The sequence below is a fragment of the Carassius gibelio genome, chromosome B9 (assembly GCF_023724105.1).
Source record: "Carassius gibelio isolate Cgi1373 ecotype wild population from Czech Republic chromosome B9, carGib1.2-hapl.c, whole genome shotgun sequence".
Lineage (NCBI taxonomy): Eukaryota > Metazoa > Chordata > Actinopteri > Cypriniformes > Cyprinidae > Carassius > Carassius gibelio.
Genome location: NC_068404.1, coordinates 22,200,863 through 22,213,651, shown reverse-complemented (window position 1 = coordinate 22,213,651; position 12,789 = coordinate 22,200,863). Strand labels below are relative to the sequence as shown.

The window sequence follows — 12,789 nt, the reverse complement described above, 5'->3', positions numbered from 1 at the left end:
TTTGGAATTTAGCATTTTATCTTCCAATTAACAAAATGTTATGGAAAAAACACCTCTCTATAATTCATAATACTTGCAGATTTGCAACAACATAAGGTGAGAAAATCATTCATTTTCAATATTAGGTTAACAATTTAGGATGGCTTCCTCTTTGAAAAGTTCTAGATTAGTTAGTAATGTTCAGAAGCAAATAGTTTTCCAAAACATCTTGCTCCCTGCTTACCTTTACAGCATATGAATTTAGCGATACATGTGGGCCCGCTGAGGAAGGGCGGGGCCCATAAAGATCTGCCTCCACCAACGGGCTCCTTTTATTGAAGGAGCTGGCCGAGTTCGGCCGGGCTGGCAGCAAAGCCTCTGCCCAAATTTTAGAAGTGGGGATCTTTGTTAGTGTTGTGGGATTGGAGGTCTATGATGAGAGGAACATGGACAGATGAGCTATTCATGCACAGTGAAAATGAAACCAAAAACATGAGAAGAAAATGGAATGAAAATCAGCATGGCAGCATGTTTAACCAAACGAAATGAGCAACATCTGACCACACATTTGGGGATACAAGTGCATATACCAGAATGCATAACCACTCAGGAATTAAAAATAAACAGGCACAAAAAGAAGTAAACGTCTATTTTCGTTAATGTTGAATTAGTACATGGACCATTAAACTGCTTGAGGGGGTACTATGTCTCAATTTTAGGTTAAAGGAAATGAGTCAAAAAGGTCATGCAAACTTGTAAAACAAACACAAAACAGATATGAGATGGGATACAAAGAGTGGAAATAAGGGAGGCATCTGAGGTGCAAAGAGGCTATACTGTATGTATAAAAAGTATGGCGTAACTAATGACAAAAAGAACAAGAGGGCAGAGTGTAGTTGTCAATGTAATTCGATGTGTATGATGTTCTGAAGTTGATTTTTTTTTTTAAATACACCAAAATTTCCTTTCATTATTAATAATTGGTGTTATTTCTGAGTACTTGAGCTGATCTCTAGTATATAGACTGCACTATCTGTTGACAAACCATTTTAATTGGGATCATCATATTTGTATATGATTGAAATCGGATATGATGCTTACAGATGCTCTGTCTCTGGAGTGCCTGGCCACACTGAAGGGCAGTCGACCATCTGCAGACACTGCAAAGATAAAGAGTAAAAGAGAGGCTGAGGATGATAAAAAGAAGAAATAAATACTGTGACCATGACCACTGAGTTATATGCTCTCCAATGAAAATGAAACAAACTGAACATTACACACAAGCAAATACACAGCAAATGCAAACTTGTATACAAAAGCAGTGTGCTTGACGTATAGTCAGATTTTTCTTTTAAAAAGCCTTTTTATACTTAGTTTACACTTATTTTGTAAAACTAAAGTGTGGAATGTGACAGCTATGACTCTTCAAACAGATAGTCCTGCCTCAAACAGGAGTTATGTTGAGTTCATGTTGTGGAGTGAGCTGGTCAGATTTTCCAACTAACAAATTAAAATGTTCTGAAAGCGCCACAGAACCACAGTGTTTAACTTTTCAAGCAAATTAACATACAAATTCCTTACTTGTAGTTGTCCCTGAATATTAAGGATTCACTTGTGTTTTCAAGATTTAACCACCATACGGATATTTTTTTAAATGCCAAAGCCAAGGCTATTTAGGACCAAAAATGAAACTGACCATTACCCACAGCTAAAAAAAAATTAGCTGCTGGAAAGCTCTCCTCTGAAACTACTTGGAACAGAATAACAGACAATTTGAAAATTAACTGTATTACATAAGAGGCTTTTCAGTAAAGTCTAATTGGGGCATTGCAGCAATGTATCAGATGTCCAACACAAATTCAAGCACAGTTCCCAGAAATCTAACAGTGGAACTTCATTATGGCACAGTGAGTTCCTTTCCTCCAGATTTGTCTTAACTGAGCACCCAGAGCTCACTCAAACCACCAGTTGCCTGGCAACCAGTGCAATTGGTCCCTGAATGTTGTACACAACAGAACTGAAATGTTACAAATGTAGAGGAAATGGTGATTACTCTATGATCCACCTCATAAATTGTCTAACACATTTAAGTCAAAAGGATATCTTTTCAAATTAACCCACAGACAAACACACAAAGTGATTGGATGCACTACATTTTCACAATATTCAATAAGCAGTGCCACTTTGAAAAGAAAATTAAGTGTGAATAAGCACGGAAACTGTGAAAACACATGCAGACAACAGAAAGAAAGGTCAAGCTATAAGAAAATGAAAACAAAAGCAAAACAATTGAATAAAACACCAGTGAGCCTCATTACTAACACCGCATGAACATACAACTTGCGTAACTTATACAATTTGCTATGTAAAATACATAAAAAGAAAAACAAATCAAATAGACAAGCATCACTTTTAAAACAACATGCCAATTCCCATGTTTGCCAGCCACATTGCAATAAGCTTGTGACAGAGATCACCTGTGGGTTTCCGCTTAACACACGCGTGATGTTGGGTAGGTCTAGGGTGCCTTACGGTAGCCTTTAAAACACTCTTCCGGGAAGGAGAGCATGTCTGAATATCAGATTTTTTTGTGAGCTCAGCCTTCTTAATCACAGCTACAAGAGGGAGACACAGAATCAAGGACAGGCACAACAGCAGTACAACTCAGGACGATAGATACAGGCAAATAATGTTTCACTAAAACACTAAATTAACAAAGACAATAAAGAAAAAATCAAATGTGGTTACATTTAATTGAAATTCAGAAAAATCTAACTACAGTAAAATCCCATGTACTTGATAGGTATATTTCAATCTGATATTCTGTTGTCTCAAAAAATAATACAAAGATTTAGATTTTATACATGACATCTAAGCAAAGTGGAAATAAGCATTAAGATTTAAACATTCAATTTGTTAAAAGATGTGAAGGGAAAATGTCAAAATGAAAAAGAAACAGAATATACAAACAAATCAAAACAGAATACACAATTCACTTCCAGCAACAAAAACCTTTTTTCTTCTTCATCTCATCTTTCTGGATGGGTAGAGGCTCTTTGCGAACAGGTTTGCGTTCAGGGGTGGTGATTCGTCCTTTGGTCCTGGTGCCTTTAGCCCTCTGTTTCACTGGTTTCTCTGTGGGTGGTTTCTTGACAGGGCTCATCACTCTGGGTAGAGGTTCAATTTTCTCTGTGGCCATGCTCTTATCATCATCTACAGAGTACATGAGGTGAAACAGGCAAACTACTCTTATACCAGGCTGTAAACATGCGTTTACTTGAAATCCAACATGGCCCTCACAGAAACTCAAAATTATGTACTGCTGTATACTGGCAAACCAACTATTATACAACTGTTACCGAAAAATATAGGAAACAAGTTAATTTCAAGACCATTCTTAAAGGTTTTGTCATTTGCAGAGCAAATTTCATGCAGAACAGATATTAAAATCACACCTTGAGTATCCACCCAGGAGCTGTCTAAGATGGAATCATCAATGGTGGTTTCATCTTTGTAGTCATCATAGCTTTGGGTTGGGGCCTCACTCTCTGGTACTTCTATCTCCTTAACTGGACATACAGGAGGCTCAATGGGCTCTGGAACATCTATGGCTTCCTCCAAACTGGGGGCCTCCATCTCAACTTCCTGTGCCATTTCCACAGACTCCTCCTCCTCTTCTTCCTCTTGGAGGAGCTGTGGATGTTCCTCCTCAGGGGGAGCTGAGAAGCGTACACTGTGTCCAGAGACTTCGCTCTCATCAATGGTCTGCACTACTGTAATAAAGTCATCTTCCACTGTTACTACTGACTCAATTGCAGCTCTAGGCTCAACAGTTTCTTCTGCAGCTTTTGCCCCTTCCAAGATTTCCTCAACTTCCACTTGTTCTTTCTCAACAACTTTTTCCTCCTCTTTTTCAACCACAACCTCATCTGGTTCAGCTGTATCCACCACTGGCTTCTCTTCCACATTAAGAGCTGGTTTTGGTTCTGGCATGACCTCATCAGGCTCCTCAGCAAGCTCCACCTCTTCTTCTACTTCTTGAGTTACTGTGGTGTCAATAGGAGCCTCGTCTGTCTTGGAAGAAGCTGGCTCAAGCTTCTCCTCAGCAACTTTCTCTTTGAGGGGCTGTACTGAATCTTTCTGCTTTACTTCCTGCTCAGAAGGTCTCTCCTCTCTAAAATATTTCTCAAAAGACCCAACAGGAGATAATCTATTAGGATCTGTTTTAAGCGATTCTTTCTCACGTGGTGATCTAGGTTTTTCAGTGTCACTAACAAGCATTTTTTCCTCATCTGTAGCACTTTCTACAGAAGATGCTGGGGATGGTCTGATGGGCCGAGCAATTCTGTCCTTTGCAGCTCCAGTGAGCTGGTACGCATCCTCTGCATCTATCTCTTCATAAGCTTCCTGATGCACAAGGTCTGGTTTATTCTTCACTTTCTCCCTGAGTTCCTGGAGCTCCCGTTCCTCCTCTACACTCAAAGGTCGGTCCTCCATCTCCAATTTGCGAATTTGCCTCTCATAGTCAGCTATTTCAGCTTCGGTTTCAGCTGCAAGTGTGAAACCTGTATCAAAATCTGGCTTTGCTTCCTCCAGAGTTACCATCACCTTCGGCGTGATAAAGGTTTCAGCTTGTTTGTCTAACTGTCCTTTCTCATTATCAGGTAAAGTTGGACTCTTAGTTTCTTCCAAATGTTCAGTCTTCAAAATATCAGACTCCTCTTGCTCAGTCTCTGCATGAGGTTTCTCAGAAGGTTTACTTTCAATTTCAAAGGATTCTTCATACTTAGGCTTTTCTTCTTCTAGTTTTGCCTGTGGTGTAACAACCTCTGTTGGTTTCAGATCTTCAGTTGAGGGACACTCCTGTTGTCCAAATGCAATAAGACCAGTTTCCTTCTCCTCTGATATCACAGTGTTAAAGATTTGAGAAGATGAGTCCATTGGACTGTGCACATCCGCAGGCGATGGCATGGGACCAGAGTATTCACTAAAGACACAATATCCTTGCTCCTCCAACTGCATTTCTCTCTTTGTAGCCATCTGGCACTGGTCACCTTTGAACAAATGTGATAAAGAATCACTTACTAGAGAAGACATGTCCATAGGGACAGACTTTCTTCTCATAATCTCTGGGTCAGTGTTGTCAGATGTCAACCTTGATCGAGTACCTGCCAAGTCCAACATTTCAGGCAAGTCTGGGGCCATGACGGTGCCATTCTTATAACAGCTCTTAGCTTGGACAGGGGATTCTGGAGACTCTGACTGTGGACTTGTCTTTACATCAGTGGCTGTTTCCTGGGGAGGTGAAGATGATGGAGTTGTGGTAGAGGCAGTTGTCTCCAGGATCAGTGGTGGAAACTGTGGGAGCTTCTCTAGTGAGGGAGTGGTAACAGGAAGGTAATCGGCAGATTCGTCAAGGCTCCCAGTAGTATGAGACATGATGTCAGTGGCTAACGGAGAGAAGTTTCTTGGATGTCCTTGGGCATCACCATGATCCATTGCCCCAATGGTGATATTTAAAGAGTAACTCCTTTGATCTAGTGCCAGTTTTCCAGGAGACAATCTGCAGTCATCTCTCCTGTCTACAGGTAAAGCAGTGTGTAGTGTGTCTGGGCCACTTTTCGGAAGATCTGGTTGGACTTCCAAAGAGTGCGTTTGGGCCAAGGTGCTGTAACTGATTTCAGGAAGTGGTAGGTCACCAACAGAGTCGTTCTGTTCTTCTGATTTAGCACTCAGCTCATAATACCCTTCTCCTTGAGACCCGGAGGCATCTGTCTTAATTGTAGTGGTCTCAAAATAAGCAGACATCCCAGATTTGTCCTTCATGTCACCAGTTGTTATTTCCATTTGTTTGTCTTCAATTTGCTCTGGTTTGACCTCATGGATATTGCTGGAGTCACACGTTTCGGTTGAAGGCTGTTTCACAGCACCACTTTGTACATCAGGCTTTTCAGTTGGAGCCTCGCAAGGTTCTTTGGCATGACCCTGGTCACTTGGAGGCACTCCAAAATCCTCCATGGGGCATGTTCCAGCAAAGGGGCTTTCTGGCATATCTGTGTCTCTGGCAATGCTCTGGTAAGATGGGAGTTCATCATCTAGATGCATTGCAGATTCAGTGAAGTCCATGCCAATGGGATCAGTCCTTTCACTGCCTGGTCGCTCTGCTTCCATCTTCACAGCTGAAAGCAAATCTCAAGTAGTCTGCACTGTATAGTATTATTAATAATTCAAAGTACAACATGTTTGCCAGGCCAACCACCACACAGACAGGCAAAGCTCTTGGTCAAATGAACGTCCACTTTCAAATATGCAATTCAGCAGCCGATGAGACACACATACCAATTCAGTGATGGAGTGATGGCGTGGATATGACATGACCAGCATGCAGACCCAGAACATTTAATGTTGAGTGGATGAGGTCCAGAAAATGAGGATGAACTATCCAAGGAAGTGGTCCAAACACGATACTGACGTCATTACACCAGCAGCAAAATGGAATAGCTGATTTAAAAACTTCTGCCAAATACATATTCAGAGATTATGGAAAATGCACAGTGATTTTCATATAACCAAATATTATACATACACAAGTGGCTATAATTGTCTTATATTGCCACTGAAATAATACAGTGTTTTTAATTGTTCTGCAAAAAATAAATAAATAAATTGTTCTGCATTTTGCATAATAAAAGGAATTAAAAAAAAAAAACTTATGCAAACCATGTGAAATGACAACGCTTTGAAAAAAAAATGAAAATGAAACACAATTTAAATTAAATCAACAAGCTTAGCTTTTCAAAAGCTTTTGAAAATGAAGCATAACACAATATCACAAAAACAGAGGATTCTCATAGAATCCCACAGGTGTTTTGTTGGAACATGCAGAAAAAATCACAAACTGGCAATGTAGCTGGCAAATCAAAATTAACTGAGCAAAGGATAACAATATATGGAAGCAGTTGACCTGGCAGCAGTAGTATCAACAGAGGAACAAGCAGTAAAGTTCAGAAAAAGCTTAATCAGATAGCTAGCAGATTGCAGCTGCTCTGGGAAAAGCTTTAAGTAGAAAGACATTGACAGACACACAGCTCTGGCCACAGAAGCTGGTCACCATCAAGCCTGTGTTGCCTTGCAGCATCAGCAGATAGAGGAGATATTTGAGCCATCCACCCACATTCCCTCAGAAAGCTTTCACATTGCTTTTTTTTTTTTTTTTTTTTTTTTTTTTTTTTGTGATGGGAGAACATGCAGGTTGTGAGAAGGATGGACACACCTTCTGCAGGGCTTTCTTGCCCCCCTGCCTCCTCAGCTCTCCCATTAGTGGCCTCATCAGCAGCAGTAGCTGCCTGTGTGTGAACCTCAGCCTGCAGGCCGGGCAGAGCCTGGGCCTCGCCTATGACCTCTGCCCGCTCTAGGAGCTCAGATGGGGGTTCCTGCTCAGGCTCCTCCCCACTCCACTGCTCTTCCTCCTCCTCCTCTTCCTCTAGAGCTGCTGCTGTTGCTGCGGCTTCTGAAGGCTCCTCCTCTTCCTCCTCCGCAGCTGAGAGACTCTCTATGGTCTCTTCTTCTTCATAGAGAGGGAGACAAGTGGAAACATCAAGACTATAGACAACACAGACTTGGGTTATTTGGGAATAAAAAGGTGGGACACTTTCAGCTCTATCAGTTATGAGGACATATCTAATGCAGTTTATGACTTTTGTAAAATGTATATGTGGAGTTTTCTCTGACCTTGAGTATATGAAGTAGTGAAAGATAGAGGTGAATAAGGAAGATTTTCATGCACATCAAACAAGATTCTTGTTAAAGCATTTAAGCTGTTCTTTCGCAATATATCTACTTTATCAACTAATGAAAATCTGATTCTGCACAAACTGTACTTGTTTTAGATTTTTTTTTTCAAATAAACAGAGGTAACTGATTATTTTCTCACAATTACAAAGAACTATTTTTAATAATGTATTTGACTAAATCAGTTTTAATCACTCTGCTTGTCTGTTTTACTCTGTGACGTGCATCAGTTGTTTTCACTTTGGCTTTGTTTGGAATAATTTTCGTTAGCAATATGAGCAATATGAAACAAAATACTGGCCATATTGTGGCTAAAATGAAACTTGTTTTCAGAACTGCTAACTACATCCATTACAATCATGCTGATATTCAACAAAAAACAATCTTGCTTCTGTGATAGTGCTTAAATCAGTTTTTCAGACAATATGCAATTGCGGTTGGTTCCCCTATAGGCTGAAAAAGAAAAACTTGAAAAACTTGAAAGAACCAGATTATACAATTCCAAATATGTACCCCATTAGTAATGCTTATTTCAAAAGTTTATGACAAAAAGTCTACATCAGGTCCTTCATTTGTTCAATTTTGTTCTTGAACATGAAAATATGACTTGCACACAGAGCTGTGTGCAACTGCATTGTCTCTGTTAACTGGGACTGAACGAAACAAACAGCGACATAATAATGCCGGTCAGGGAGTTATTGAGATGTCAGTATGAATGTGAAAACGGGGATGCAGAATTCTTGCTCAGAACAAAGCTTATGATGTAGTTCATTCTCAGAGAGAGAAAGAGGGAGACAGAGAGAAGGAGAGATAAGGAACAGTAACAGTCTCTGCTGGGAGCCAGGCTAGATAAGGAGACGCAGACCACACCAGGTCATATCTCAGCAGGATGCTGCAGTGGAACGAGGGATGAGAGAATAGAGAGTGTATGAGGGAGATAAAAAAGGAAGAGGAGGACTAATTGGCAGCAAACTCAATGTCAAAAGTTTTAAGAGATTTAATGATTCTAATTCCATTTAATGATCCGGTTAATGGTTTATTTTAGTACTTTTAAGGAAGCAACACAACCTACTTTTAAAACTAAAAGTATCAAATAAAAAATGTGTAATATAAATCTGAATAGAAATACAAAAAACTAATGAAAATGACCAAATGATGTAACAAAACTTTTAAATGAATAAAATTAATAAGCTAATTCAAAATATGATTAAATAACACAATAGTATATCAATAATACTAAAATAACACTGCTTTAACTACATGTTGTCATATTAGTCAGTAATCTCACAAGCAATTACCATACATAACTCATCAACAGATTTCAATTTATTTGGAATTGGATGTAAATGGGAGTTTTTTACTGATTCATTATTGTCTACTGATTCTCATCAAATTCAGTTTAGATTGCAAGCTCATAGCTTTGCCAAAAAGAAGCAATAAAGAAAATTAATTGGTTCTACTATTTTCTAAGTTCTTGATCACCAACCCTAGTTAAATTGGAAACGCAACCCACAATGAAGAAGTCGTTTTGGTGCTGAAAGTGATTAAGTATTTCTTCACTGATGCAGTAAGGTCAGAGATGCTTCTGTTTGTGTGTGTGTGTGTGGGGGGGGGGGGGGGGGTGCACCATGTGAAGAGCTGAAAGTCTTCCTGTGATCTACAGCATGTGTACATCAGCAGGTTGGAGAAATGTGAGAGGCCTGTTGAGACCCATGAGTACATTTCGGGCCTGATGGGGGACAATCAAAAATACAAATGGACAGACATGCTAACATACGGGCGGACAGATGCGTAGACAAGAAGACGGCAAACAGGCAAAGGAAAAAATGTGCACAGCATGCACAAATGTCCTGCTGATGCTGCAAGTCATTTGGATTTCATTTTCAGAGTCAGTGATTTTCCTCTTTTCCTTCATAGCAGCGGGAATTTTGCCTAAAAACACAAACCCTCATGTCTTTTTACTGCACGGCACAAAAGTTGCGCAAAATCAAAATGACTTGCAATGAACAAGCTACAAAAACAGATACCACCCCCACAAGACACGCTTCGGTCAGAGTGGGCACGACACAACGGAGACAAAAGACAAGAAGAGGCGGACCAGAGAGAGAGCGAGAGTGAGAGATAGAGAGGTGTTGATGCTGAGCTAAAGAAAGAAGTGGAAGGAAAGAAAGAGAAAAATAAGAGGAGGGGAGGAGAGAATGGCAGAGAGGAACCATGCGAGGTTCACCTTCAATCTGTCTAAACGCGGCGGCCTGCCCTGGGGGGCGAGAGCCAGAGCGCGTCCACTCTGGGCTGAATAAAGGGTGCTCATAGTATTCCTCGTCAGAGTGGTAGGGGTCATCCTCAGGCACAGACACTGAGATGGAGGGGGCGAGGAACTTGCACCTCTCGCGAGAATTTTGGAAGCGGCGGAGAGGACCTGCTTCCTCCTCATCCCCTACATCTACAAATAGACACAAGGAAAAGAACTGCAGGGAAATCTGGACAAAGAGACAGAGACAAAGAGACAGAGAGGGAAAAGGAAGGAAGCTAGAAAGGGTGGAGCAAGTAAGGGAGGAAAAAAGGAACAAGTGAAAGAGTGAAAGTAAAAAAGGTGGTGAAGAAGAATATGCTAAAATTGAGAAGGGAAGGGAGGAGATATAGAGAGAGAGCCAGAGAGAGAGAGAGAGAGATAATAAGGAGCTTCAAAAAGAGTCAACAAAATAAAACAAGATAGGAGTATGTGTACGAAAAAAGACACAGACACACACAACACAAACACACAGTGTCGAGAAACAAAGTGTGACTGTAGCGGTGCTATGCCATAACCAGAGTCTGAACATCCCGAATGGCTTTGTAGAGGTTTGTCTGAAGTGAGAAAGATCTAAAGCAGATGAAACTGCATCAATATTAAGTTTCTGCTTAAAGTCAACATGAATTTCACTTTTGTCATGTGAAATATTTGAGTGAAACATTATATAACTAGCAAAATAATAATAGGGATGCACGAAAAGTACAATTATGTCTGATAAGTGAGTGCCAGTAATTCAATATTTTTTTCTCCTAGCCCATAACTGATAATTGTCCGATAGAAATAAAAAGACACTCAAGAAATAAACAGCATTCATTTAACATACTTCTGTTAAATAAATTGAATGTTGTTCATTGCCATATTAGTTTCACAGGCTATTTTATAACCGATACGGATTCAACATTCACTAAATTCAAGTGTAACACTCTATTTTAAGGTGTCCTTGTTATACGTATTTCATGAACTTACTATTATAATAGCAACAATAAATTATTCATAATTACATGCAACTAATCCTAATCTAATCCTAACCATATATTAAGTACATGTAGTTCATTAATATTACTCAGAACATCAATCTATAACAGCACTCTAACAATGACACCTTAAAATAAAGTGTGTATATAATTTTAACTTTAAATGAGCATAGCTGACAGCAAAGTTAAAATGACTCAACGTAAAAATAGGTGGAAATGTGCATATAATGAAATAGTCAACATATACATACATAGCCACACTTTACAAAAAAATAAAAAATAAAACAGTATATCAGGTAAAAATTTAAATTCTGATTAAAAAGATTTTGGCCAAGATGACACTTCACATCAGCCACAAAAGTTTTGCACAATAATACCAGGAACATGTATTAAATGGATTACATTTGGATTTCATGATGACTTTAAGTATGCGCTTAATGACTGCATTTGGCTTAGCTTCTCCTGAAGGCTTTTAGTGATTGTGTCAATGACATTCATGTTTTGTTTAGTATCTTCAGAAAGTGACCTGAGCATGGCACTGACCTACCACAGGCAGCACAGACAGACACAGTCAAAATGACGAACGAGCACAAGCCCACGACATCAACAGCATCTACGACACAACATGCAAACTAAAGACAAGGACGCACAGAGGAACTGAGAAAGGTTTGGAGCAATCAACAGATCTGGTTTTGGAGAGAGGATGAGCAGACAACCTGAATGCCACACAGTTTCAGCAACAGCTTGGAAACATGAGCTGCAGGTGAGACAGCACAGCATTCAGTTCAAGGTTCGAGGCTTTCATGCAGAGTGGAGTTAAGATCCATGGTTGGACGGGATATAAGGAGAGGTTGAGTTTGATTGGTTAAGAGAACTGGAAAGGGGTTAGGTCACTTTGGCGTGAGTTTCTGATCAAGATAAGCTCCCGGAGTTAGCGATGATGAAGATGAGGCCATGTTTAAGAGCTGGAGATGCTGGATGAGGAAGAGGAGGTCGACTTGAATGATGTCAACAAAGGAGGCAAAGTTGATCCTGCAAACACAACTCCATCAAACTTTGGAGCGGCCCCACAAATCAGCGGAGCGTGGGCATCTGTAGGGCACTGTGACAAGGGTGAAATCAGCCTGGAAGTGGTGGGAATAGCAGGTGTCCCCAATTAGAACACCTTCATTTAAGCCAGGGTCAGAGGGTGACCGGAATACTCATGGAAAAAATGGTGTTCAAGTTTTTTCCGTGTGTTTCTCACCTCACCTCTCTCCATACACACAAGAAGCATGACCCTACCTTGGTCCAAAGGCCCAAAATGCTCTGCTGCTGGGGACGGAGGAGGTGAGGGCGGCAGGTTTGCAGAGTCTTCCACTGCAAACAAACAGAAGAAAAGAAGAAGAGATCAAGACAATGTTCAAGATCAGATCAACACATTTACAGAACAGGCATCCCATTGTGGGTTTGTTATAAAACTAACTGAACTGCCTACAGAGAAGGAATTTTAAGGCAACATACAGTAGGAGTTTTGAAGTAAACTTCTAAGAAGATGTTGCATTTGTCCTTTATGTAGAAGATGAAAAACATCTATCCAAGATGGCAGACAAAGCAAGAGAAATACTGATTATAACTAAAATAAAATAAACAATAATATATGTGCTATGCATTCTAATGCTTAATACAGTATTATATCATAAGCATAGTGACCTACTGAAAAGAAACTCCATTCAAAGTTTGGGGTCAGTCTTTAATATTTTTATTCCGTAA

General features: G+C 40.0%; 1 protein-coding gene across 13 annotated transcripts in view; it reads right to left on the bottom strand.

Annotated features, from left to right (window-relative positions):
- Nucleotides 1-12,789, bottom strand: part of map2 (microtubule-associated protein 2) — a 99,891-nt gene that overhangs the window by 11,015 nt on the left and 76,087 nt on the right. For 4 of the 13 annotated variants that reach the window (XM_052565142.1, XM_052565141.1, XM_052565144.1 and 1 more), the window contains 8 exons: nt 12,322-12,396; nt 9,998-10,213; nt 7,253-7,546; nt 3,435-6,158; nt 2,992-3,192; nt 2,457-2,594; nt 1,081-1,139; nt 224-409 (listed from right to left, as the gene is read on the bottom strand). In XM_052565142.1, coding sequence (XP_052421102.1) covers nt 224-409; nt 1,081-1,139; nt 2,457-2,594; nt 2,992-3,192; nt 3,435-6,158; nt 7,253-7,546; nt 9,998-10,213; nt 12,322-12,396 — 3,893 coding nt within the window. The remainder of the gene's footprint in view (nt 1-223; nt 410-1,080; nt 1,140-2,456; nt 2,595-2,991; nt 3,193-3,434; nt 6,159-7,252; nt 7,547-9,997; nt 10,214-12,321; nt 12,397-12,789) is intronic. The other 9 variants (XM_052565147.1, XM_052565153.1, XM_052565150.1 and 6 more) reach the window with 6 other exon arrangements.